At 42.3% G+C, this 26,623-nt stretch overlaps 3 protein-coding genes across 3 annotated transcripts; 2 read left to right on the top strand and 1 right to left on the bottom strand.

The window, feature by feature from the left end:
* Positions 1-1,782: 1,782 nt before the first annotated feature.
* On the top strand, positions 1,783-2,681 carry LOC117861434 (expansin-B1). Its single transcript, XM_034744994.2, has 2 exons — positions 1,783-2,264; positions 2,357-2,681. The coding sequence occupies exons 1-2, from the start codon at positions 1,783-1,785 to the stop codon at positions 2,679-2,681; spliced, it is 807 nt and encodes a 268-aa protein (XP_034600885.1).
* Positions 2,682-7,767: 5,086 nt separating this feature from the next.
* LOC117860670 (uncharacterized) lies at positions 7,768-10,172 on the top strand. The gene is made up of 5 exons (XM_034744045.1): positions 7,768-7,885; positions 8,050-8,132; positions 8,252-8,355; positions 8,490-8,571; positions 9,705-10,172. The coding sequence occupies exons 1-5, from the start codon at positions 7,806-7,808 to the stop codon at positions 9,950-9,952; spliced, it is 597 nt and encodes a 198-aa protein (XP_034599936.1). The 5' UTR covers positions 7,768-7,805; the 3' UTR covers positions 9,953-10,172.
* Positions 10,173-10,663: 491 nt separating this feature from the next.
* LOC117860669 (5'-3' exoribonuclease 3) lies at positions 10,664-18,652 on the bottom strand. The gene is made up of 23 exons (XM_034744044.2): positions 18,271-18,652; positions 17,257-17,359; positions 17,003-17,079; positions 16,682-16,873; positions 16,405-16,524; positions 16,258-16,320; positions 15,883-16,029; positions 15,636-15,800; positions 15,383-15,460; positions 15,182-15,268; positions 14,342-14,593; positions 14,151-14,246; positions 13,744-13,839; positions 13,547-13,617; positions 13,310-13,438; positions 13,147-13,223; positions 13,022-13,062; positions 12,836-12,910; positions 12,577-12,734; positions 12,304-12,408; positions 12,146-12,221; positions 11,880-12,034; positions 10,664-11,798 (listed from the first exon to the last, which is right to left on the bottom strand). The coding sequence occupies exons 1-23, from the start codon at positions 18,472-18,474 to the stop codon at positions 11,171-11,173; spliced, it is 3,195 nt and encodes a 1,064-aa protein (XP_034599935.1). The 5' UTR covers positions 18,475-18,652; the 3' UTR covers positions 10,664-11,170.
* Between the last annotated feature and the right edge of the window lie 7,971 nt (positions 18,653-26,623).

Below are 26,623 nucleotides of genomic sequence, written 5' to 3'. Positions count from 1 at the left end.
GTTCAGAATAAGATGACGTTTTGGACAACTAATTTGACCTGCAATTAGTTACTTCTTGTTGTCTGAACCATCAACTATATCTGATCGGAGGTACTACGAATTGTTATTGGCCCTATCCTATCAGAGTACTACCACTTTGTGTTACTCAGTATGGTTTCACTATCAGTTGCTATCAGCACTACCACTACTGTACACCGACCTAGACTAGCTGCTTCCAGGGTTTCAGCCCACCTGCGGCGACTGCGTGGTACAGGATAGACGACCGTCTTTTGGCCGCTGACTCATGTGATAGAGAAGTTCTCCCCTTTAACTGAACGGATTCGACGGTAGCAGGAGGGGGCAAAAAATGATTGGTCAATTTCTGTTGCTCTCGACTGATTGGTCAAATATTGCTCCAGAAACAATAAAGATTTAGAACAGGTGTTCCACCAGGATAAGACTAGTTTTAATGGAAGTTCATGAAGAGAAATATTGTTATTAGGTACTTCCAACATTTTAAAATGTAAATTTTTTTGACTTTTCTAAGTATATTATTTTTACTATATATCTAAACATAACGATTTTGTTTGAAATAAAGAGAGTATTTTATAAACATAAAACCTTATTTACTTTATTTTTTTAGAACACGACCGTGTCGCACAGCTAGCCGTGCGAAAGCCAACGCCGAGCTTCGCCGGCCCATAGGGAGAGCGGGCGGGCGCCGCAACTCACCCTGGCGAGCAGCAAGCTCAACCGCGTGGAAGCTGCCGCCGAGTCTCTCTCCCGTCGGCCCTCCTCTCCAGTCTCCACTAGGTCTGAGTAGGAGGAAGGAGAAGGTAAATGGAAAAGGGAAAAAAAACAAATCGGGCTGGGCTGGGAGACGGTGCATGGGAGACAGGTGAGCACTTCTCCCGCCGATCATTAACGCCGCATGGCCTTTTTAAGACGGATTCTCAACGTAACTTAGCCCTTGTTTACTTCCCTCCAAACTCCCAACTTTGACACTATGCAAAAAGAAGATTCCCCATCACATCAAACTTGCGGTACATGCATGGAGTACTAAATATAGACGAAATCAAAAACTAATTGCACAGTTTTGTTGTACTTTGCGAGACGAATCTTTTGAGCCTAATTAGTTAATATTTGGACAATAATTTATAAATACAAACGAAACGCTACAGTGTCGCATTTATGGCAAAATGCCAATTTGTCACCTCCCAACTTGGGAAGTAAACAAGGGGTTAGATATTCTTAGACGGATGCTAACTACTTAATGTGGTAGCATCACCAGATACTATCATTATTATTGCCACCATGCAGCATTTTCGCGAGACAGCTACGAGATACTATATATGAATATTCCTATTATACTCATGGCACCATCAAATCCACACGGATTTGCTGCTGCAGTCCCCAGATACTAAACACAGACGCCAGAACAGCTAGTGAAATCAATGAGATGGAAACCACTAAACACAGACGCCGCAAACACTTCCAGCATTGATCACAATCATGTCTCATGCAACCCAGCATATCCTGCATCATCTGTCCATCGACCCATGCATGCCTTTTCCAAACCTCAAAAACCACGCACACGTGCGTGAAACCAGCGGCGGCCCTCGCGGCCGCGGGGCCTGCGCTGACCCCGGCCCGCGACGCCGGCGCTGCCGGTACGGTACACCATGCATGCTCTCCAGTCTCCGCCCTATAAGTAGCCCGGCCCGTCTCCGGCCGGTCACCGCACCGTCGTCTGCACACCCTGACACACATATCTGAATAACAGTGTAGTATGCTAGTAGCAAGATGGGATCCCTGATGCCCAACGTCGTCGTTGTCGTCGCCGTTGCCGCCGCCGTCCTGGCGGTGCTCGTGGCCGGCGTGTCGTGCTGGGCGCCGCCGGGCCCCAACATCACGACGGACTACAACGGCAGGTGGCTCCCGGCGAGGGCCACCTGGTACGGCCAGCCCACCGGCGCCGGGCCCGACGACAACGGCGGCGCGTGCGGGATCAAGGACGTGAACCTGCCGCCCTACGCCGCCATGACGTCCTGCGGCAACCTCCCGCTCTTCAAGGACGGCAAGGGCTGCGGCTCCTGCTACGAGATCAAATGCAAGGTGCCTGAGTGCTCGATCCAGCCGGTGAGGGTGTTCATCACCGACATGAACTACGGCCCCGTCGCCCCCTACTACTTCGACCTCAGCGGCACCGCGTTCGGCTCCATGGCCAAGCCCGGCCTCAACGACCAGCTCCGCCGCCGCGGCATCATCGACCTCGACTTCAGGAGGTCCGATCCGATCCATCGTTATTAATTGCTCACCAGTCACCACCAACAATGGCATGGATTACATACCATGAACTGCCTGCTGCATAATGCAGGGTGCCGTGCAAGTACGTGGCCGGGCAGAGAATCGTGTTCCACGTGGAGGAAGGGTCGAACCCGTTCTACCTGGCGGTGCTGGTGAAGTTCGTGGCGGTGGATGGCAGCATCGTGCAGATGGACCTCAAGGACCAGGCGTCGCCGGAGTGGCAGCCGATGAGGCACTCCTGGGGCGCCATCTGGAGGTCCGACACGCCCAGGCCGCTCAAGGGCCCCTTCTCCATCCGCCTCACCAGCGAGTCCGGCAAGACGCTCGTCGCCACCGACGTCATCCCAGAGAAGTGGCAGCCCAACACCGTCTACAACTCCAACATCCAGTTCTAGATTATGTTTCTACCGCTTGATCGATGCAATTAATGCAGCTTGAAGTGTTAACCAGATTGAAGTTTCTGAATTCTGGTTTGTAATAACGGGTCCGTCTTTAATTTGTTTGAGTCCAAGATTTAATCAGTGGGAAAGAAAATTAAAGTTGTAACATATCTACATACTCAAGGCTCTGGTTTGTCTAATCTATGTATTCCGCATTAATTATGATTACTGATCATGATTAGGCTAAGATTAAGATCGTGTTTAAGTTAATGCTAGATTAGTTAGTGTCTTTGCAAAGATCTGCATGCCATCAAGTGGCCGACGGAGGACAAGGTGCACGGTGGATTCCTGAAGAATGTTATAACTGGCAAGTGTGTGCCAATCTGAAAGCTGCTTGTGTGCAAAGATGAGCAGCTGCTGGTACGGGGGAATGCCCATCCTATCCTGAATCTTCGCCTTGACATTGCTGATCTTGTCACAGGACTCAACCTCTAGCGTAATGATCTTGTCAGCGAGGGTCTTCACAAAGATCTGCATCTGAAGCAAGCAACAAATATGCTAGGATATACAATGCCAACATTCTAGCGTCATATTTGTAGGAGCAAGCAGGAGTTTGCAAAACAAGTCCTATCATGATTATGACTCTGACAATATGCAAACCCTCAGAACCAAATAGCAGCAGGAACGCTACTTGAAGAACTACTAGCACACTTGAAGTAGCACACATAATCGTTCAAATGTGCTGCCCCTAAGTGGCTAAGTATGATCATCATAGCAGTAGAAGTAAATGTAAAAATCTACCAAGATACATGGGAAAATCATTGATCACACCACACGCATTGGTAACCAGACATTCAAAATGATCATCCCAAAGCATGCTAGATTAGGTGCTATTAGTAATTTAATCCAAGAGATGCGAATCAATCAGGGAAATGATCACACTGACACATGAGTGGCAGCAAATTGAAGGGTGTGCAAGGTTGGAATTCAGAACTGAAGAAACACAGGTAATGCCACGAACTGACTAAACAAATAACTATTGCAAATCGCATGAGTAGAAATTAGCATGCCAGCGATCAATCCGAGCAGAATTTAATCCCCACATTTGATCAACGAAATTTGCAGACCAAATGAACATCGACTTCAGAACAGAATTTCGAAGCATCCTACAGTACAAGCCCCTGTTAACCCAACGCAAGATCTCACGGAAAGCCCATGAAATTCCGAGATATCATACATAGACAGGTTGAATGCGCCGCTCAACCGCACAAATCAACTAGCCGTGAGGGGAAAGATTAAAGAAACTAGGCTTACCGATGAAGATTGATGATTGGGGCCAAAAAGCCAACATGCCTCGGAACAAATTGGTACTCGACCAGTGCCTGCCTGCGAAGAGATGGAGCACGGCGAGATTAGGAGGAGCGGTTACCTTGAAAAGGCGATCAGAGGGAGCTCCGCGACTGGTATCGCTGGTTAGCCGCGAGCGGGAAGAGGCGGCGGGGCCGGGGGACGCCGCGGATGACGGTGGTGGAAGGGGAATGTGGCGCCCCGCCGCTGACTAGACAGGGTGGGAGAGGTGCGGCGGCAGTGGCGCGTTGCGGTGCGGGGGTGATGGCAGCGGCGGAGGGGCCGACGCCGGCGAGGAAGCCGAAGCAGCAGGGTACGAACTTACGAAGCGACGTGCAGTGGCTCGCTCACTGTACTGTGGTGTGGTGTGGTGTGGTGTGTACTTGAGCTTGCGTCAGCGCGTGGCCTCGTGGGCCAGGGCCAGGTTAGCCTGGTTAAAGCCTTTTTCTGTTTTTTTTTCATGGGCTGGAATTGCAAGACTTGAACCTAATATGGGTCGAAAGTTTGGGCTGAAGTCAATTGAGTCCGATATTACGTAAATTGACTAACTCACTCAGCAATAATATAAAGATACAAAGCACTCTAACCTAATTCTAGGTTACCACATGCCCGTTGTCGCAACCGGGCTTCTTCTTGGATCAGCTGGAAGACCTGCTATGGCCTCAAGCATTTTTCTTCAAAAACACGGGATTCCATTCCTTCCGGATGTTCCATGCTGTAAACATGAGTAATGCAGCGACAAACTTTCGTTGCTTCGTTGTGAAAGTTGCTAGCGATTTCCACCACCATTCTTCAACACACACATCCTCAATATTCGACACCTTGATCATTCCTCCGGTCTAGTTGCTCACCAACATCTAGTCTTCCTTTGCAAAATAGCATTGCAGGGAAAGATGTGTTGATGTTTCAGGTTCTTGATCACAAAGAGGATATGTAAGGTTGCATTCCCGATTCCTCGCTGCCATTTTGTCAGCTTTGTACCAACAACCATGCAAAAAATTTATATTTCCCTTCCGCATGAGCATGCCAAATTGCGTTGCAATCAAAAGTGTTGTATGTTCCTTGGCATTGTGCAAGGTATACAGACTTGGAAGTATAAGAATCATGCCCTGTCCATCTCCAAGTAATTTTATCCTGAGGATCAGAGGAATTCACATTCTGGACCAGATCCCACAGGGTAACAAACTCTGCAATTGGGCTGGAATTTCAAGACTCCTAAAAAGGCAACCGTCCTCACCCTCGTAAGCTCCTATACACCCGAGTTTTGTGAACGAACATGCATGCATCTTTACTTCTGAGAAAAATGGATTTTTTTCGAAAGATCCAGACATTGCCGGCATTAATTAATAAGAAGGAGACAACGTTACAGGCACAGCCGGGGTATCGGAGTAGCCCCCAACAAGAAGGGAAGAAAAAAAAATTGGAATACTCGCAAGAGTTCGAAACAACAATGCCAGTTAGATGCTTTGCACCGGCTGCACCCCAAAGACGTGCTTCATCCTTGATCTCGCTGATGATCCTGCACATGGACTTTTCCTTGTCGTTGAAAACTCTTTCATTCCGCTCACGCCATATGCTCCAAACAACAAGGATGGACAGTAAGCGAATGCCTTTCACTGTAGACGAGTTTGAACTTGATGAAACCAGTCCTGCATTGTTCCCGCATTCCACTGAATTGGGTCCAAACTCGGACAGTTTGCCCAGTTGCTGATCTCCCGCCAAACTGTTTGCGATGTTGGGCACTGAAAGAAGAGGTGCAAAGCTGTTTCCAAATTCAGAACTAGGAGTTCGGCCACTCACGCTCAGTGGCGTAGCCCCCCCCCCCCCCCCCCCCCCCCCCCCCAAATGTTTGTGCAAACATGTGAATATATACTAATTAATAATACATTTCTAAGTAAGTAAGCACACAAAACAGTGATTAATTGAATAAATATTGGTTATTTTTTTGTTTGTGCACTTGATAAAAACATGTAGTCTATTAAGTTAAATTTAAACTGAAATCAGGCACTCATATACTACATGTAATCTATTAAGTATTGTTTATGGCCCCCTCTGTACAAAAATCCTGGCTACACCACTGCTCACGCTGCAGCAGCCTATCTGCAGTCCAGACTCTGTTTTGCAGTAGCAACCACATAAAAAACTTGCGCTTGGAAAACCTTCCACACCATCTTCAGGAACAGTGAGGCCAGACCTCCATCAAATTGCATGCCATATGCTGATTTGGCTGTGTGTTCTCCTGAAGATGTTCTCGTCCAAATGATGGTGCCCTGATCTGCATTGCTTATGTCAAACTTCACCTCCTCGATCATCCCCCACAAGTTTACATATTCATCAATGCGGTTCACTGTGAGGTCATAAGCAATGTCGCGAATCCACTGGTCATTGACAAGCGCTTCTGGTTTCTGCAACAGTTCTGTTCTTCCTCTTGCTATGCTTGTAGAGGTTTGGAAACATAAGGACTGGTGAGCACCCATCCAGCCAGCTAGATGTCCAAAACCTAGCTACTGTTAACTGTGACTCTCGTTGCTGCAGCAAAACGTGCCATATTAATGTTGTCCACAGGTAGCTCCATTCCGACCCATGGGCGATCTAGGTGCTTCCATTGAAACCAGAGCCAACGCAATCTTAGTGCCCGGCTAAAGAATTCCAGTTGGTAATGCCCAGCCCGCCACGATGAATAGGGCGTTGCGACCGTGCCCAACTGACCTTGCATTTGCCACCATGTTAATACAGGAGGGAGTATTCTTTTGCTATATTGAAGTCGTTGGTAACACAGGAATGATCGTCTTCCACAATAATCGACACTATCCCTACTTCAGTCTAAAACTATGTTAAACCATGTACTACCACACAACCAGTTGTGTTTGCGTGCCAATCAGTTCGTACAGAATGAAAAGCCAGAAACATTTTTCGTCGATTCTTCAGATCCGGGAACATCCGAAAACGCGGTTCTTGACCGATTCATTCGCAGGCCTGTTCCTCAACGTGGCTGCATCTCATGCTTAATGCAATCCACTTCTCCGTTAGATTCTTAGCTGTGTCCGTGAGACAGCAGCTAGCCCATAAACAGGGGAAGAACGAAGAAAGAAGAAACAGTGCATTTCCCCTGCAGAAACAGGATGCCACGGCATGGGACGTAGATTACCGACAATGCCGTTTTCCCCCCTTCCTTGAAGGCAAGTCTAACCAAATTGTTATAAACAAAAACAGGGTTAAAAATAAACACATTGTATTCTATTCAAGGAAATGTTTGGATTTGCTGTTGTATTTTCTCTAAATGGCAGGGAGGGCATGCATAGACAGTCTTTGCCACTTCCTCGCAGTGAAAGCTAATTACTAACCACTCTCTCTGTTTAGTAATTACAAAGCGTATTTCATTTTGTTAGGACAAAATAATTGACCGATAAGTACTCTATTTTTCCTTTTTTTCAACAAATCAAATATGCCACGATATTTGGCATATAATTGAAGTTCTAGTTTTCCAGGTACTGTGATGAAAATTTGGAATTCAGCTTTCCGAGCTCAGATCCCATGAAATAGCCATTACTCTTTACAAATATTTTTTTTTATCAGGTCAAAAGACTAGCGACCCATTCTGATCCTTCCGGCAACATCTAAGAAAAGGGTTAACTTACTTATTATTTAATCGTAGAGGACGGTTGCAATCATAGAAACCTACTCTTCTGGTTTCTTTATTCCATTCCTGCTGCCAATGCAACGATATAAGTACCTATAGATGCAGTCTTCTCATGGTTGCTGCTGATGCCTTAGAGGAGAGGATGGGAGGTGATGGGACTGTTGCGTACTCCAAGTAATTTCATTGAGAAACATTCAACGAGGGTATCAACACCACCATCTTCTACCTTCAGGTATGCATTACCCAACCAATAAATTGCTCTTTTGGCTATATAAAACTTCTTCAGCTGTGCATATCTTTTGTTTTGGGAAAAAAAATCTTGTAGAAACAAAAGCAGTATTGAAACTAGCTATCTTTGATTGACATTTGCTGCCTTCTTTGCATTTCTGTCCAAAGGACCTGTTCTTGTTCACATCTACCAATGGCGTACAAGATGAAAGGCGTATTCAAGGGCCTCAAGGTCATCTCTCAGATCTTCGGTATGTAATCAGCATCAAAATGTGTGGCTTTTTGACGTGTTTTCATAAAAAAAGAAAATATGGATGGATTTGTGACGATTTCCGAGATGATCTTGAAAGTTCAAGTTCCTTCCTTTCAGTGGTCAAGGAGCATCAGATGGAGATCGGTCATCCGACTGATGTGAAGCATGTTGCGCACATCGGTTGGGACAGCCCAACAGGGAGTGCAGCCTCTCCTAGCTGGGTACATAATACATTGCAAAATTCACAATTCCGAACAATGCTGCAACTCATATTTTCTTACCATTGCCAGGTTGCTCCACTAGGTAGGAGTTTATGACCAGTTCAGGAGCTGATAACTTCCAAATTTCTTTGCAGATGAATGGCATGAAGGGGTCACCGGACGTCTCATCGCTGAGCAGTATTGGACCGTCGGCACGAACCTCCTGGGCTTCTCAAGGTGATTTTCAGATCTCTTCGTTCATGAGTCCTTGCAGTAGTGGTGCCCATGTTGGATCCAATTGCTTCTGCCTTTCTTTAGTGAAGAATATTCTTCCTTTAATTTATTTTAGTGACGATGTATGTATGGGGAAGGAAACTGCAGTTGTTTATCCCAGGAATGTGCTCTCATATTGCCATTTTTAGATAGCAATCTTATGCTGGTTCATGAATAATTGAGTCATGATCCATCAAGGATCAGAGTTGTTAGCAGGCATTCATGATGCTATTGAAAAAAATTGTGTGTCTTTCAACTGCCAACAGCATCTTGTGTGATTGGTGGAGCTGGGACCAATGCAACTTATGATAACTAAACAATAAGATTTGGCCCATATGGATCTAAATTATACCCTTGAGAGAATGCCTTTGATGAGCATTGTTGATACAGTTTCTCTAGATGTTTGTCTCTGGCATCATATTTGCATCACTTTCTTTCAGTGAAAATTTTGGCTAGTTGAGGTTCTCAACACGAACAGCAGCCTTACTGATTATCCTTTTACGAAATGCCATAAACACATATTTAGAGTATTCAAATATTTTTCCTTCTTAAAATCATTCAGCAATTAATGAACCAAAATAACTCAGAACATACTTTGCGGGTGACCAAACTTGCTTTAAAATACAAATAAAGCTCCTGCTGAACTGCAGCTGGTCAAACTTGATAACATGTCATCCACTAAGTTGTCTTCTGTCTGAAACCCCATATGCTCTATGTAAACAAAGAGATTTTCCAGTGTTCCCAACTAACAGATCCATTGCAAGTTGATGGGAAATCGTGAATAAAAGATTAAGAACAAGTGAAGGTGTATCATGGACCAAATTTATGAGATACTAACTTAATACTCGTGTCGTTCATGTTCTCCTCCCAATAAGGCGGCTATAATAACTCTGATTATCATACCCACATATTTATTGAAGTAAGCACATGATTAAGTATATGGCTCTATTAAAAATCAATTACAAAAGGTATAGCAAGATATTTGGAAAGGGTAACTTAATTTCCTCATACGCAAAAACGTATTTAAAAGCTTTTTTATATTCTGCTGCAATGTTTGTAACTTATTTGCTAAATTTCTTCCTTTTTTTCCTTCACAGATTTTGACGAGCCTCGTGATATATCACCCTTTGGTATATTCCCAGAAAATGCAAGTCGAGAAGCAACCCCATACCTTGACATACCAAAGCCACCCAGGAAGTCAAGAAGGAAGAAATCCAAGAACGATTCGCCGAGGGCATCCGCAAGATCTTCAAGGTCATCAAGATCAAGGTCCAAAAGCTCATTTTCATCTACAGCTGACAATATTGGTGCCAATGATAGGCAACCTGAAATCCAGACTGTATAGGTCTTTCTTGTGATCCACCGTCGGTAGTTGTCATATATTTGTTGATTTCAAGTGCAGATGAAAGGTTAAGTAGGCTATCTGCTTTGGTATTCTGTGGACATTGAGGCAAGACTGGTTCTTTTTAACTCTTTTTGTTAAGTGGCTGATTAGTTGTAGGGATTCTTCAATTATTTCCTGTTTAAAGCAAATCGGCAGTAGAAATTTATTGTTGTTGATGGCATTGTGCTCTCCAGCCTTCATGGGATTCCCAACACCGCATAAACAATTCAGACGAGGCAGCATTTGGATCCTCAAATATAATATAAGTCGGGGGAAAATTCTTCTCATAGTGAAGTCGATTGATGCATAAGTGAGTTCAAAATACAGGTTACAATGCCAAGAATTAAAAAGCAATATACGACATATAGAAACACAACCATTTGATTTCTTTTGAGACTAACACAGACATAATATGCTGCCATACAAATGCAAGTAAAATTCCAGAATAAAAGTTAAGCACAAATGACAAATCAACCGGCCATTTGTTCACCAGGTTCCTAGTAACCAAAGGGAACAAACAATGATACACATATGAGATCAGAGACAGTCACCCTTACTGTACCACACAACTCAGCATATAGTATTTGTCAAGTCTGGTATGCTAAAATAGTACACGTTTCAAGGATAAATCTGGCTGTAGCATAATGACAATCTTCCAAGAAGACACAGCGATGAGATAGAAATCACACTTGTATTACTGCCATCTAAGAACGAGATACATGATTATGGATATATCCATCATCAAAACTGTATAAGCTTATGGTACATACACTATCACCGCAGTTCAAAACTTTTAGATCATCTATCTAACCAACCCCTAGGATGCTTACTCTGAATAAATGAGAATCCCAAATGAAAGAACAGCCGAAACCACCAGTTGCGGGTGGTCTGGCAATAATGCTAGTATACAACAACATTTGCTCCTTGGAATCCTTAATAATACCTAGAAGCTCGTAGTCATTCACTCATAAAGCTGAGTGCATATGGCTACGCCAACGTCCTTCACGATACTTGGAAAGTTTCACTAACAACAAGAACAGGCTATAACAGTACAGGGTTGTTTGGAAGAGGGCATTGCTTGGCGATTCAAAAAAGAACAGGGCTATAACAAAGGGGTTGTTTGGATTTAGATCCATCCTATTACCCCTCTATTCAATAAGGCCCCTATCGGGTTAGGGACTAGTGTCGACCATGACTCCTCTTGTTAGAACCTTTATCTAAGGTGCCATAACGGTTCTGTGATTGCTGTGAGTTAGGCCTTGTGGGAGGTGCTCCACCTCCATAAGGTCGCTGCTGCCACTGTTGTGCTCCATATGGTGCAGGCTGGTAACCCCCACCATATGCTGGCGGGGGCTGTCCATACCGCCCAGGACCTGCTGATGAAGCAGCAGAATGCGAGTTGCCATGGTTTTGATGGCATCCAGGTGGAGGTGGAACTCTTCCTCTAGAGTCATGGTGATTATCTCTCGCATATGGGCTGTAGTGTTGCCTTCCATGGTTATCTCGTTCATACCGAGAAGGCCCTGGCCTTTCATGCTGATAATGACCATATGCTGCTTGACCATTGGTCAAGTTATCACCAGGAACATACCAGCCTTGTCCAGCAGGCTGTTCCATTCTTGGTGGCACTCCCTGATTACCCATATGGTGCCTTCCATTTGGATAGTTTGTACCATTCATTATCGTTTGATATGGCATAGACGGGGCATTGTGTTGCCCACCACCTCGAACATTCAAGCTGTTTACAACCAGTCGATGGGCAGCCTCCCCAAGTTGGTGGCCAGATAGAGCTCCTGCTGGGTTTTGCCTGAACCATTTCATAAGTAGACATGGATTTTCAATGTGGCTGCAAGATATGATAAAATTAAGGAAATAAGTGGTACAGTACCTGCTGCTGTTATCAGAAGGCCTCCGATTGTTGTTATCATAAGGTCTCCGGTTGTTGTTATCATAAGGCCTTCGGTTGTTGTTATCATGAGGCCGCCTACCACTGTCTTCATGCCACAGCACTGGTGGTGGTTTCAGATCACCAGCTTCAACACTCTGCAAATTTGATCAAACACAAAGATTCAATTACTCAGAAGAAATATGCATATTTTGGTCTATTAGGGGGCAATCCTATAGGGAGTATGTTGATTGTGCAAAGTTGTATACCTTCTTAGGTATGATAACACCAGCAGGTGGACGGGCAATGTGCTTGTGAGGATCCGGAAGTTTGTAGATTGAGCATCTGGTTAAGGGAAATGTTATGCTCGTTAATTAGATTGCTAAAAATCTTATCAGTGATGCTTGGCAAAAGTAATGAAGCTTACATCACTTGATTGTCCATAATATCCTCCAGCCCATCTACAGGTGATCTGAATACAGGAGGGGATGGATCCCCAGAACAAAGTGCAATGTAACCGTTCATTCCTCCACTAAATCAGAAAGACAAGAGAAGCAGTGTTAGAGAAATCACTCATGAACTTTTCAGGAAACTCCTACAGTAGGCAGACTTAATTTCCAGAGACAAGAAGCAGGTAGATTTGGTTCCGTTACATCAACTCATGGTCAATTGATTAAGAATGCTGAAAAGCTTAGCTAACCTATGAGAAGGATCAAGCTTTTCTTTGATTTCATTGCGGTCTTTGTCTGGCAGATTCCCAAATTTGCTGTTGAGAGAGTAGATATAAGGCGAAAGTGGATGGGAGCCATTCACAAAAAGCATATTGCACATGGTACTGTTTCTCATTGCTTCTTCAGGCTGCACAAAAGATGAGGAAAGAGATGCAAATCTTAGATAATATTTTTTATGCTATATGGCTTAAAAGAACATATGAACAGGAAACTGCTTCATTTTCGTACCGTCAAAGTATGCTCGACCTTCTTAATCTCAGCCAGCAACCGATCCTCATCAATAAAGGGCAGTTTTGCTATCCCCTGTGAAGTATGCATTGTTTTTAGTCATGGCTGATTAAAAAAATATGTTATCCTAGGACATTTAGTTAGACATGTCCGATGTATGACATATAATTATGCTCCCTTAAGTACCTGCCAAGAGAATCTCTTGCCATTCATATCTACCTCAAAATCTGCATAGTCAATGGGAGAACAGAGATTAAAAATATCTTATAGCTTAAGAGAGGGTCATTCTTATGTTTGCGAAATCAGCATACCAGTGGGATAAAAATCAATTATTGGTGAACTTGGATCAGTCATCAGTTGCCGATACTGAAGAGGGAGTGCATGAGCACTGAAAATGAAAGGTAGAAACCAATAAACAAAAAGCACAATGATTAATGAACTAAGACAGGAGAAATGCAATCTTCACATATTCACCTTGCAGCAGGGAAAACCCCCATAAGTTGATCAAATGGCTTGAATGGTGACCCAAGTTCGAAAGTTATATTGAGCTGACTCAAACTCTTTAAATCCGAAGCAAAAGGAGCATAATGATAAGGGTAAAACCTACATGTAGTAAGATAATAAATTTAGAATGATTCAGTAAATTCTACAGCTGCTTTACAAATAACTATTCATTATTTGCATAATTGGCTAACTAGAGCAAGCAATTACCATTGCCATGAGCAGACCCCTTCATAGTAGTAATGCATTACCCAACACAAACCTTCAGCATATTTGAGAGCCTAAAGATGGATAGAGGACATTAAGTATATTGAAAAACTAGAAAACTTTACATATCTAACAAAGATCAAATGGAATATTCTACCAAGCACAATTAGGTGTGGCAATATTGCTTCCAATATACTTACAACATCCCTACGTATTTCTTCCATCTGGTCAGATGTTCTTGCTCCAAACTTCTCTTCATAATACCTATCCCTCCATCCCGGTTCTCCAAGCTTTACCTGAACATTGATAAAATTGTGTGTCATTTTAAGCCTTTGATGTGCACAGATACTAGAGGCTAGACCGCAAGAAACAGAAATTATGTGTTATGTTTAAACAATTTAAACTGCACAGACACTGGATGTCAAACCATGGCAAGTAGAAAGTAACTACTAAATACAAGGTTTCGATTGTTTTTAAGTTTCAAAATATAGGAATGCTGATTCAAACCTAGAGACTCAAATGTTAAGTTCCACAATATTTGCAATCTATCAATTATAACCATATAAAATCAACATAGTGGGCATAATGGGATATGTTCGGTGCATACCTTGTCCTCTTCTGGATTTTCAGAATTAAAGACATCTGATTTCTCACGAAGAGCATCCTTAAGCCTTGACTTCAAGTCTTCTTTGTTTTCACGCTCCTAAGATACAAAAAGCAAGAAAATAAGATTAAGAAAGCACTACTTCCAAAATGCTCATAACATCTTCCAAGACAAAGCCAGATAAAATGAACTACCTGTGATCCAAGATCATTTTCAGCCTCAACAATCGCAGCAGCAATGCTGGAACCTGGTGATGATACCCGTGCAGCTTTCCGAGCTTGGCTATGAGCTCCATTTTGTTCATACGGTGATGGTACTGCCCCAGATGCAAGGCGAGATCCTCGGAAATTTGCAACGGGAACAATAAGATCCTCTCTGACATGGGGATCCAGATCATCACCACGCTTTGCTTGGGCCTTTTCCCGTTTTATTCTTTCCGCTTGACGCTGAGTACAATATTAAACAACTTTTTAACAATTAAGCTACCAAATATTGTGTTCAAATGTTTAAGATGTTCCTTCCAAAATCTTTAACCAATTCAAGCAGCATATTTGAGAGGTGTATTTATAATACTTATGAATGTGTTAAGCTACAGATGAAAATTTCATTCATACAAGAATTATAAGAAAGTAAATACTGGACAAAGGACCTTGAATTGGTAATTTTTTTATTGTGCCGTCCATTATATCGCACGCAATAAGATGCAAGTTTGGAAACTATATGAAACCAATACAAACATGATCAGAGATGGAGACTTGAACCCATGAAAAACACAACTCTTTGCTGTACCACTAGCCACATGGAAAAAACAAATACAGGTAGAGCCTAGAACCCACTGCAGACAGGGACATATTTGTTTTTCTTTTCTTCAAACAAGAATATAAGTTGCCACTCGCCAACATGAGCACACAACAGGAAATTGATAAAAAGTAAAAATGTAACCAAATAAGTTATGAGTTCTTTATAATATTATTTCCAGGTATAATTCAATAAGTTTTAAAAGAAAAAGATAAAATTTAGTAATCCTTGTGCACCTGATGCAAACGAGCCCTTTTCTGAAATATTTTATCCTCGTAAGAGCCAACTGCTTGAATGAAGTGTTCAACTCTATCCAAATCCGGCTAAAATATCAAAGAAACATTACAAGTTATAACTGAAGCGTATATGATTATCAAAGGTAAAGTTTCTTGAGAAAATGTTATGGACCAACCCCAATAAAATTTAACTTCCATTACCGTGCAAGAATCCGTTAAATAGCCACCCATTGAAGGAAATTCCTTCTTGTACACAGCCATTAACAGATTTATAGCCCCCTGCAGACACACAAGGCAGGAATTTGACAACAGTTACATGAAGTAGAAATCAAATTTTGTAAACTTTGAAAAAAAACTGAAGAGCATGCCTGCTAGCAAGAAAGTGACAACTTAAAAGCTACTAGCTGCCAAGGTAGATATTTAGTAAAAATTAAGTAAAAACTAGAAAACTAACCTCCCTGATCTCTAATGTTGGCATATGTGGAAGAAAATCATTGCCAACAAAAAAGCACATGAAGATGAAATCATCAACAATGCGTTCAAAATCTATCTGGAAAGGAGGATTTGGCATTCTGAACTCGTATTCTAAGTACTCCCGAAGGGTCCAGATATTCAAGAACTGCAAGGGCACAAAGTCAAGAAGCAATACAAAACAAAAAATTAAGACCCTTGGGGGATACAAATTGCAACAGTGTCATTACCTGGTATGGTTTCTTTGGAACAATAGGATCACCTTTCTCATCATATTCCCCAGCTTTTCTTTTGCCTTTTCCTTCACAGTTAGCAGCAAGATGTCCCACCTGACCACATAGGAAACATTTGTCCTGCTGTCCAGGAGTATAAACTACCTGCAAACACAAGATGCATGTAACTAATCTTTAACTTGAAAATCCTAAAAGGATATGGTAATGAATAACCACGGATAGAAGGTAAAACTTATGATTTTCTCGAGTAAAACAAAAGAAATAATGACAAAGACAACAGGAAAACCAGACGATAAGTTTTTCCTTAGCTTATGGCATCAACACTGCTTATGAAGAAAAGAGTAAATTTCAAATTTGAGAAGGGAGACTTACCTCTCTCAATATAGAGAAGTGTACTTCATGGGTTGCTAAAGCTAACATTATGAGGTCTGCATCCTGCATTTGTAAGCGGCCATGCATCAGCAAAACAGAAGAGATGAAATCAAATGGAAAATATAGAATTTAGTTTAAAGAACATACCAGGCCATACAAGCAATGGCGTGTGTTTGGGTTAAATCCAGGGAGATTCCGTTGACCACGAATATATGACATTATTTTATGTTCTCCTTCACCAGGAACATTGGCATCTGATAGAATAACCTTCAAAAGGATTTGGTAAAAAATCAGAATGTGCTACTTATTCATAATTAATCTCTTTCCAGTGCATATCCTTTTTCAACTTGAATAAATATGATGGAATATGCTAACAAAAAAGGCATGGCAAATCAGACTTCAACTAGCAACAGATAGCACTTACTTTAATTTGTTTCCATCCAGGATCGTAATTCAACCTGAGATGGATGTAGTACTGCAAAGCAACTGAAAGAACAGCCATAAACTCTGTTCCTGGAGTAATAACATTGGAATCACAAGTTTGTGATTGCTGTTTCGCAGGAAGCCTTCTCCCTTCCCTCTCAAACTCTTCGCGTAGCCGTTCCTCCTCTGCAGCCTGGATATAGAGCAATGCTGAGAAATGAGTGCCACTATGAACAGTTGATACAGTCCAAAACCAACAATTGAAATGACAGCATATGATCATACACTGAACATAGGAAGACAATTCCACTAGAATACTAACCGCGTCAGATGCATCTTTTGCAGCTCTGAATCGCCTAGAACGCTGCTGATTCATCTTAGCACGTGGAGCCACACCATCTGTAAACCCATTGTATAATCAGCATACACATCAGAACAATTTCAGCAGTGGCACAAATTCTAATAACATTTAAAAGAGTAACTATCCTGTGTATTCCTAATTGCATTAGAATAGATTGACAGAAAAAAAAAAGTAGGAACAGAGTAACCTGCATAAAGATTCATGGAAAAACGTACCAATGGCCATGTACATAAGTTTCCTAGGGCGAACCATGACGAAGAGTCTATCGATGTAATCAAACATGCACTGGAAAACCTCAGCAAATGTTGTCGGGGAGGGCTGTAGCAGGGAATATGACATCAGACAGCAGTCAATACAGGTAACAGAATAAGTAGTGATGAAGGGAACACTAAAAGGTTCCAACAGAAGAAAGGAAAAGGCTTCCTCAAAAACTACTGGCAGTACAACAGCATACAGTGTGCTAGCTCACACAGCTTCCAAGGGGCATGTTAAATGAAGGTGCTTAAATAAAATTAGATGTTTCAGGCTACATAGGACAGGTGAGGAACTTCATCATAGAATTGTTCGGTCCTAGTTGCTATTTTGCTATATGCGATTATGAAATTATCTAACCCCAATCAAGATAGACTATTGCATTAGAATCTTGATCTTTTAGATGGATGCTTAATGATGTGGCACCCCCCTAAGCATCTTCATAAGCCCTCAATGCATTCCACTACAAGCTGAATAATGAAAATAACCTCAGCTCCTCGTAGGTATGTGGCAAATCTGCAGATCACACCATTTGAAGTGCAGTTTCGGCATGACAAGAGAAGAATGGATTCGAATAATAAATCCCCCGAATTAATTTAAACAACGCGGGGTGAAAGGGCCTCTAGCCTAGCCTAGTGGTTAGAGCACCTGAGCACCCAGCAGGCTCGGGTCTCGAATAAAGAAAATTATAAAAAAAATAGGTAGAGGCTTCCCCTGCTGACTTCGGTCAAAAAATTTAAACAACGCGGGGGCAATTCAGCGGCCCCTTTTATCTGTCAGCACAAGGTCAAGCTCACGAATTCGCCCAAATAAAATCTCTCCTCTTTCTGTCAGCAGCTCACAGCTCTTACACATCGACAAGCCGAGCACAAATCCACCTCACATACCCCAGGCCAACCTGAGCCGGATACATCTGGTGGTGGAGGGCAGAGCGGGAGGGAGGAAGGAAGGGAGGGCGGCGCTGCGTGGTAACGTACCCTGTCCTCGGGGTGGAAGCAGGGGTGAATGATCCCGTTCATGTCGAGGTAGAGGTTGTCGAACTCGAGGCCGTTGGGGTTGGGCTTGGAGGTGTCGACGGGGACGCGGACGCCCTCGATCTCGACGGGCTCCTCCTCCACCACATCCACCACCACCATCGGGTACTTCTCCGCCAGCCACCGGTAGAACGCCGGCACGCCCATCTCCGCCGCCGCCGGGAACCCTAACCCTAGGAGCTTTCGCTGGCGCGGGTGCGAGAAGGAGAGGCGCGCGGCGCGTGACCTAGGCTGGCTGACGGGGCAGCGGGGGGGCGGGAACGCGCACGGGGCGGCGGAGCGAGAAGGGGGATATGCCGTATGCGCTTTTGCGGCGCGGCACAAATATCTCGGGAGGGAAGGGAGGAGGTCGTTTTGCGGTCTGGACCTTGGAGACCCGGCTTTTTTTGTATTTCTATCGACGCGTCGTCGACGAGAAAGACGAGCACGTGATGGGTCGGTGGCCCAAGAGTGAGAGTAAAAAAGTATGTAGAGGCCCAGCATATTTTTCTGGGCTCGTGATTTTGGATGCGGCTCAAACTGGCGAGGCCCAAAACTATGGGGCTGCTGAGATAAAGCCCAGATGAGCCTGCTTTTGCATATCGGCCCTTGTTCTCTCTTTCTGGGCTTCTATGGCTTCTGGCTGCATCCAACTTACCGGGGCAGAAGCCCACCAGAAGGCCTGATTCCTTGGCTAATGAATTCAGATATACTCCATCAAAAAGTAAAGACGCCTGATGTACCCTTTGTACCGACAGTCTAGAACTTACAATGCATCCAAATAGGGCACTCTCTTTCGGTTTTGTTATGGTTTTTGTTATGAAACATGTCCACCGTTGTTCAACTCAATTACTGGACGCTCGCATTTTCTCATATTTACTTTGAGAAAAAAATAGAACGGCATGCACACATGGGTCAAAGCACGTGCATTTGCTACTTCAGGCTAGGCATCAAATCTTGCTAGACACATGTGTTAGGATGTACCTAGGTTAGTGCGTGGATTTCAGTATGGTGTGTGGGTGTTTGACCTTCAACTCTCAAAAGAAAAACAAAGGTTGTGTGTGGCCACTTGAGCATTTACCCACACTCAAGCTTGGACTATCCAATATCCATAAAATACCATATTTTCAATTCCTCCGTATCCCCTGCAACTCCTTGATCACCTGCTTATTATCTTCTCTAACATGGGCAAGAAACTCCGACGAGCATAAGTTGCCGCTCATGTCCTTACAATCTTATTTTTCAACTCCTATGACCTTTCAACATGATTGCCCCGGTAGTGTCAGCGTGGGCGAAGGAGGAGTAGTGATGGAGGGAGCGATGCGGCAGAGTCACTGGTGGCGGTGAAGGCCGCCGGGTGGTAGGGGTGGCACAACGACCGTCATATTGTGGGGTGTCAGAGAAGAAAGAGGTAAGAGAGAAGATGGTCTTTGTTTGTTCAAAGGAAAATAAAAAAAATAGGTGCATTTATAAGATCAATCAGCGATGTACTAACTTCTTAAGTTTGGGACACTGTTCGCTTCAGCTTATTCAGCTGGCTTATCAGCCACCAAATAGTATTTTTCTCTCACAACAAATCAGCCGTTTTAGCTTTTCAGTCGGCTTATAAGCTGAAGCGAACAGGCCCACTCCAAATGGTTGGCCATTAGGAAGATCTCTTGCCACATCTTTTATATCAAGCATAGATTTGTCAGATTAATTGGACATCAAAATCAACACCAAACCATATGGACGTGCCTGGTTGCACGCCACCAAAAGCCTCACACTGTAGCGTGGCAGGTATAGGGCTCTTTTCTAACGCCACAGCCCTGTGGTGTGGTGTGGTGTGGCTTTGCTGGGAACAAGCACACCCTACATCGTGGCAGTCTTTACTTTTGAATCACAATTACGTCATGCACGATTGCACAGCTAGAGGAAATGATGCATCGATGTTGCAGTGTTGGTACAAGCTAGCTAGTTGCCGTACTTGATGGTCCAAATCTCAGATCCTATGCATCCCAGTGCCACATTGTTCGTAAGCTATTCACATTCAATTCTTTGCCTTCCAATCTTTGATTTGAGCTTTTGGTTAAAGATTTTCCTCTCCTTGCAAATAAAATGTCAACGCATGCATCAGATACAGCCTATCACCCATGCTACTACTCGTCCTATTTTCAATTATATATACTATATATGAGCCAATTATTATCATCTTCGCGGCTGGGAAAATCAACTTTATTTCTAACAAAAAATCGTTTTTCTCACAAAGTTTATGGTCAAATAAAAGTCGTTTCTCATGCAGTCATGCTCACGCAAGGTGAACGATTGATCAAGGTAATTAGAAGAAGCTACTTGGCAGTGTAGTAGGGTATGCATGGCAGGCTGGCACCTGCTACACCTCCTGTATTCTACAGGCGTAGTATCTGCGATGCGGGCACCCATGTCGTAGAAACAGCTGATGATCAGGGATAAATCCACGCCCCCACACAGGCACCATCGATACCAAAATAAATGCACGCTGCTCATTGCTGTACGCATTTTGCATGTCTATTTATTTAGTTCTCACCTTCTCCCTCTCTTGCACAATTTTTAGAGCTGTATTATTCTTTATTTATTCATTGGAAATGAAATTATTTTTCTCTATTGTAACAAGATTGGTGTGATGCCCTATATACCAAGGAGGCAAGGACAAGAGTTGACTGCAGACCTAATCATCTTTATCCCAAATGACTTTCTGCAGTCGACCTAATCCTCCCATCATCAAGCTGTGTTGAAAGCTCTATCACATTATTATTGGTAGCAGATTTGCCTAACATGGCACATAATTAGTTCTTTTTTTCTACCATTTGATCATGTATACCAAGGCTGCAGAGCATGCATGAAAAACTAACCATTTAGTTCAGATTGAAGAATGCATCGTTCTGCACTCACTACTAGAAATATGAGCATTCGTCCTTAATGTTAGTAAGCCGTCTGGTACTAACACGCGAATAAGCCGTCCGGTACTAACGCGCAAAATTAGTACTGGATAGAAATTTTCGATCCTCGGAGGACTTTTAGTACCGGAGTACTCCCATCGTCAGATCTTTTTCCCCTTCAGAATTTTTTTTCAGATCTTAGGAGGCATCCTCAATTTGCATATACAACAATTACTAATTTGATGGATAAGAACCGTACTTACATTGGCGCTTGGACTTGTGAATGAAGCAATGGTAGCAAAAGAAATACTGCTCAAACAGGAGATCCAATAATCCAAACTACCCAAATTTCATGCAGCAGTTGTCATTTCTTCAGGTTACAGACAGGTCAGTACAGCAGCAACTTTCATTATCACCTACAGTACACTTGTTTGTATAAATGCAAATTTATATCGCTGGGTACTAAGTGAGGATCATGTATGTATGTACCAAAAGGAACATTTTGCAATGTTAATGCTGTGATATTTATATCTTGGTGGACAGCCAATAAGTGAGGGTGCATGGAGTATTGAAGTGGTAAAGGGACAATCTTTATTTTTAATGCCGCTATAAGCCAACAAATTTAACGGTGGTTTCGAGGGGAGTTGAATTAGATCGATCTTGAGGTTAGGGAGCAACTTAATTATAATGAGCTAGTGGAACATAGTATGACAGTGATATGTCTAGAGTTTATTTAGGGCCATAATGTTTGTAGGCATTTATGGTTTATCATGATTTAACTTTGTAATGATGGCTTAGAAAGGAACCCCTTTCGTTTTTCTACTTGACAAAACTTTTGTCAATCTAATTAGAGTTATTGTTCAAGTTGTATAGATTATTCTTCCTACCTACAGCTCGCTCCAATTAAGTTGTTCACAGCAAACTCTATGTATTCAGGCCTCGTAAGACAGGAAGGAACACCTACAAGATATGCTTCCTGGAAGTTAAGGATCCCCCTTAAGATCAAAATTTTTTTATGATATTTATGGAAAGGGGTCATACTTACAAAAGATAATCTTGCTAAACGAAATTGGCAAGGATGCACAAAGTGTTGTTTCCTTAACTCTATGGAGACCATACAACATTTGTTTTTTGAGTGTCATATGGCAAGGTTTATCTGGAATGCTATGTTCATTTCTTTTGGTATTCAACCTCCGACTAGTGTCTCACATATGTTGGGTTCTTGACTGAGTAATTTTTCAGTAAAGACCATAATCAAATTCTAGTGGGAGTCGCTGTCCTTTGCTGGGCCTTGTAGTTGAGTAGGTTCCTAACTCTTTTTTTAGATAATTTTTAGAGAAACTTACTGAACAAGGTGTTGGTCACTGCTATCTAAAGACGAATAGAAAATTAGCTTGAAAAAGAGCTGTAGTTTGCTAGAGGTCACGGTCGTGGAGATTTTTAGTAAGTTTGGATGGAATCTCGGAAGCAGGCTTCAAGCATCGTCCTTTTAGTCTCGTTTTAAGTTTTCTGTTTTCCAACTTTTGTGGAGTTTTGTGCTCCTTTGTCAGCCTTAGTGCTGCTAAACTGCGTCATTTGGGTGATATAATTCCGTTGGTCTACATTCACTTGTGAATGGTTGAGGCCGGATTCTATTCCTTAATCTAAAAAAACAGCTCGCTCTAATCGTACAAGAATGTGTGTCATCTTGGGCATTGACGGATTATACAAAAGGCAAATTAATTAGACCCTCAGCTTCTACTGCAACATAATTGTAGTAACTATTAATAATATGGAAGCAATTTCATAACAAATTCCAAATGCTGTTTAATATTTAAAATCTCAATATTTTAATATAGTTTGCCTGCAGGGATCATGAGCTCTCTTTTCCAATAAAAATGAGTACTTGTCTGCATACTCTCTAATGATTAATATACCACCATTATATTGCAAAATACGTAATAGATTATTACAAGTCCAAAGGAACACGCACACACAAAATCTTGGAAATAAACGCACTCCACATCAATGAACACAAGTACTACTTATGTTGAAGAGGGACAATTGAGTGTTTGATCCCTTATGGTGAGACATCATTAACCATGCACAACGTAATGCTTCCTATCAAGTTTTCTCTAGGGGATACAAGCAATTATTGCAAGAACTTTGTACTAGCATACTGCTGTAGAGGAGCCTTGCAAGCATCACAGGGAATTGAAGTTGGTATTTCCGCATCAACCAGCACATTAAGACTAGTCTCAATGCACAGATTCATTGCACAGTTAGCAAGGCTGAGAATTAGGTAATTGTGTCAGCTGAGTATCATGGGGATGAAACTCCTTTCTCATCTGATGAAACTCCCCCTCTTAATTACCTTGCCAAGTCAACAATTTTACTGATGTGTCATTGAATTTAATTAATGCCATGAAACTCTCATGAAACCCTCCATTGAGACTAGCCTAATACAAGGACATGGAAACCCACATATCAAAATCAATGTCAATGTAGCATTAGTGATGATCCAGACTTGTTTGATTTTGAATGGTGTGTAGGCCACCAACATGTGTGGTTTTGTAATAAAAAATATTATATATTCATGATGCTGACCGACAGTATTAACTGGATTTCAGAATTATTCCAACCCAAAATGTGTTGTTTTGTTTTGTTGTAAATATCCTTAGTATTAATTTCCTAATATTAAATAAAATAAAGAACAAGTTAAACCTAGGTAATTGAACCACATTTGATATTTGTTATGAATATTTTCATATCAATGTTTATTAATAAAAGCTGTAGTTTATTTAGAGAAATAATACAATGGGCTATACACAAGTGGCATTTGATTTGATAACTCCTATTTGTGGGGCTCATTGTGACCATGACAGGGGGGCACAACAACATGTTTTTGGCCCACACATCAACAAGGGAAAAGGACGTATACCAATAATTTGGAGTCAGAGAAGCTAATACTTGGCATGGTTGCATCCATATATTCACTGTATGGACAACAAGATGTCATGCATGTTCTGCAAATGTGATGAATTAGAGGCCATGTATCATTTTTGTAGCTAATATAATAATCATTAATCGTTCAGGACTCCAATCTAGATATAGCAGGAGTTTTTTTAAAACTCAATCTTAAGGATTCTTGCCAATCTACCACTAGATAAAGCTAAATTGTATGCTTCTATTGACCGTGTTTTAGTTGTGGAACCTACTAAGGATGAACATACCAAGTAATAAGTGCCTTTTGAAGGCTACATCTTGTTAGAATATCCTTAATTATATTTTTATTCTTCCACTAAACCTCAAGAGTATTTATGAGGCTTTTATTAGTTTCATATTCTTGATTGGTCAATCAAACAAATTAGATATTTCCTTAATCTCCAGAACCTTTGATATATGAGTATATGACTACGTACTAAGGGGCCAAGCCCACCCCAACCCCCTAATCTCCAGGACAAGAGAAATAATCTAAAAATGCCTAAGTTTGCTAAGGATATTTCCTTTATAGTGGACCCCTCTCCAATTTTCTCCAGGCTGTCATTGTGCGTGCTAATGTGTTATCGTGCATCGCCTACATATATGGTGACAATATCTTGCATTGCTACATTTTGGTAATTCTCATATATTTACTTAATTTCACCTTTGTTGCTCATAATTCTCTTTTAGCCTTGTACTGTATAATCATATAATGTTGTCTAAAGAGAATAACGTGTCATACATTTTCCATAGTAGTTTTGTTTTATATTTTTGAATTTCTTTACTTGAAATCTAACGGTGGAACTCATTTTTTTTTTCTATACCTAGGTTAAACAGTAGAATCTCTAGTATCTGGTTCGAGATGTGATCCACTGAGAAGACATGTATGTTAAGTGTATAGATTATGTCCTCTCGGTCATTTTTTTTATAGATAGGTTAAATAATAGAAACTCTAGTATCTGGTTTAAGATGTAATCCACTGAGAGGACGTGTATATGTTAAGTGTAGAGATTCGTGCCATGCATGGGATATATACACTTAACTCCCTTGCACGTTTTTATATTAATGTTGGGTGGATTAATTGTAAGGCGGTTATGGGTTTATTGCGACAAAAACATCCGAACTCTTATTGACATGAAGATGCACTGGCCACAAAAGGTTTTTGCTGGCGGCTAGAAGGGGTCTAGGCTGGCAGGCCGAGCACCCGCTAGCAACCTTGAGCCAGCACAAATGCCGCCTGTGCTGGTGGGTGCTCGGCTACCAGCACTGGTAGGCGACGTTAGCCACCCGCTAGCACAGATGCTTTCTATGCTGGCAGGTGGTTACATCACCTGCCAGCACAGATAGCCAATCTCTCATCTGGTATTAAGTTGTAGCTAGTCGAGGGAAGGTAATACTTACCATTAAGAAGTTCTTGCGGGTGGAGCTCTGGCCTGATTTGAAGGTCAACCAGATCCTTACATGATTTTAGTCCGTCCTTTGCCTTGCCTGATAAGCCCAAGAATCCGATGGTGCTATCAAACACATTCTTCTGAAGATGCATCCCATCAATGGCATGGCGCACCGCCAGCTCTCGCCAGTATGGCAAATACTTAAAGAAGATAGACATCTCCTTAAACGGCATATCCACGACATTTGTAGTTTCACTCTGCTTCCTTCCCCTTTTCGAATTATCAGCACCACCTAATGAATTTTACCAAGTTTGAACTTGACCTTATCGCACATTTCAAATACTATTTTACCCGTAGCTGGTTTTGAGCAAAATCATTCTCATTGGTGCCATAAAAAAGTCCTTCATCCTGCGGTATGTGCATCTTCAATAAGAAGCGCCTATGCCGCATGAACACTATCTTCGTAGATCCCTTAAGGTACACATATGATGCTCCATCCAGGCAAACTACGCATGATGTCTTACCTTTTACCAGACCTATCAGGGCAACTAGGGCGAAATAATTATTGATGGTAACAAAGATAATGGCCCTTAGTGTGAAGTGCACATGTCTGTACTCATCCCCCATCCGAACCCCATCTTCCCAAAACTTCTGCATATCTTCCATCAATGGCTCAAGAAAAACATCTATATCGATGCCAGGTTGCTTCGGGCCTTGTATGAGAATGATTAGTAAAATGAACTTTCTATTGTGACATAGCCATGGGGGAAGGTTGTGGTCATCAGCACTGGCCATGTGCCAAACGGATTCATGGTCTGTACTCAATGCGAACCGTACATTCATTTTTTTCATCTGAAAACTCTAGATGATTGGCATCAAATGTCCTCCACTAGCTCGCATCGGAAGGATGTCGAAACTTTCCATCATCCTTTACTGGGCGATCAGCATGCCAAGTCATCATTTCAATTGTCTTTGGGTTTGAGAACAAATGCTTCAGACGGTCCACCACCGGCAAGTACCACATCACCAAGGCAGAGACTCTGCACTGAGTCATTGTGTCAGTACCTG

This window comes from Setaria viridis, chromosome 6 (assembly GCF_005286985.2).
Source record: "Setaria viridis chromosome 6, Setaria_viridis_v4.0, whole genome shotgun sequence".
Lineage (NCBI taxonomy): Eukaryota > Viridiplantae > Streptophyta > Magnoliopsida > Poales > Poaceae > Setaria > Setaria viridis.
This window is presented reverse-complemented; position numbering and strand designations above follow the sequence as displayed.

What these genes read in the sequence shown, in the direction of transcription:
- LOC117861434 (XM_034744994.2), top strand. Translation starts at nt 1,783, where the DNA reads ATGGGATCCCTGATGCCCAACGTCGTCGTTGTCGTCGCCGTTGCCGCC. An exon ending in ATCGACCTCGACTTCAGGAG is followed by an intron (nt 2,265 to 2,356) that starts GTCCGATCCGAT and finishes TGCATAATGCAG; the next exon opens with GGTGCCGTGCAAGTACGTGG.
- LOC117860670 (XM_034744045.1), top strand. Translation starts at nt 7,806, where the DNA reads ATGGGACTGTTGCGTACTCCAAGTAATTTCATTGAGAAACATTCAACG. An exon ending in CCACCATCTTCTACCTTCAG is followed by an intron (nt 7,886 to 8,049) that starts GTATGCATTACC and finishes TTCTGTCCAAAG; the next exon opens with GACCTGTTCTTGTTCACATC. An exon ending in GTGCAGCCTCTCCTAGCTGG is followed by an intron (nt 8,356 to 8,489) that starts GTACATAATACA and finishes ATTTCTTTGCAG; the next exon opens with ATGAATGGCATGAAGGGGTC.
- LOC117860669 (XM_034744044.2), bottom strand. Translation starts at nt 18,474, where the DNA reads ATGGGCGTGCCGGCGTTCTACCGGTGGCTGGCGGAGAAGTACCCGATG. An exon ending in AAAATCCAGAAGAGGACAAG is followed by an intron (nt 13,840 to 14,150) that starts GTATGCACCGAA and finishes ATCAATGTTCAG; the next exon opens with GTAAAGCTTGGAGAACCGGG. An exon ending in AAGCTTGATCCTTCTCATAG is followed by an intron (nt 12,409 to 12,576) that starts GTTAGCTAAGCT and finishes TTTCTGATTTAG; the next exon opens with TGGAGGAATGAACGGTTACA.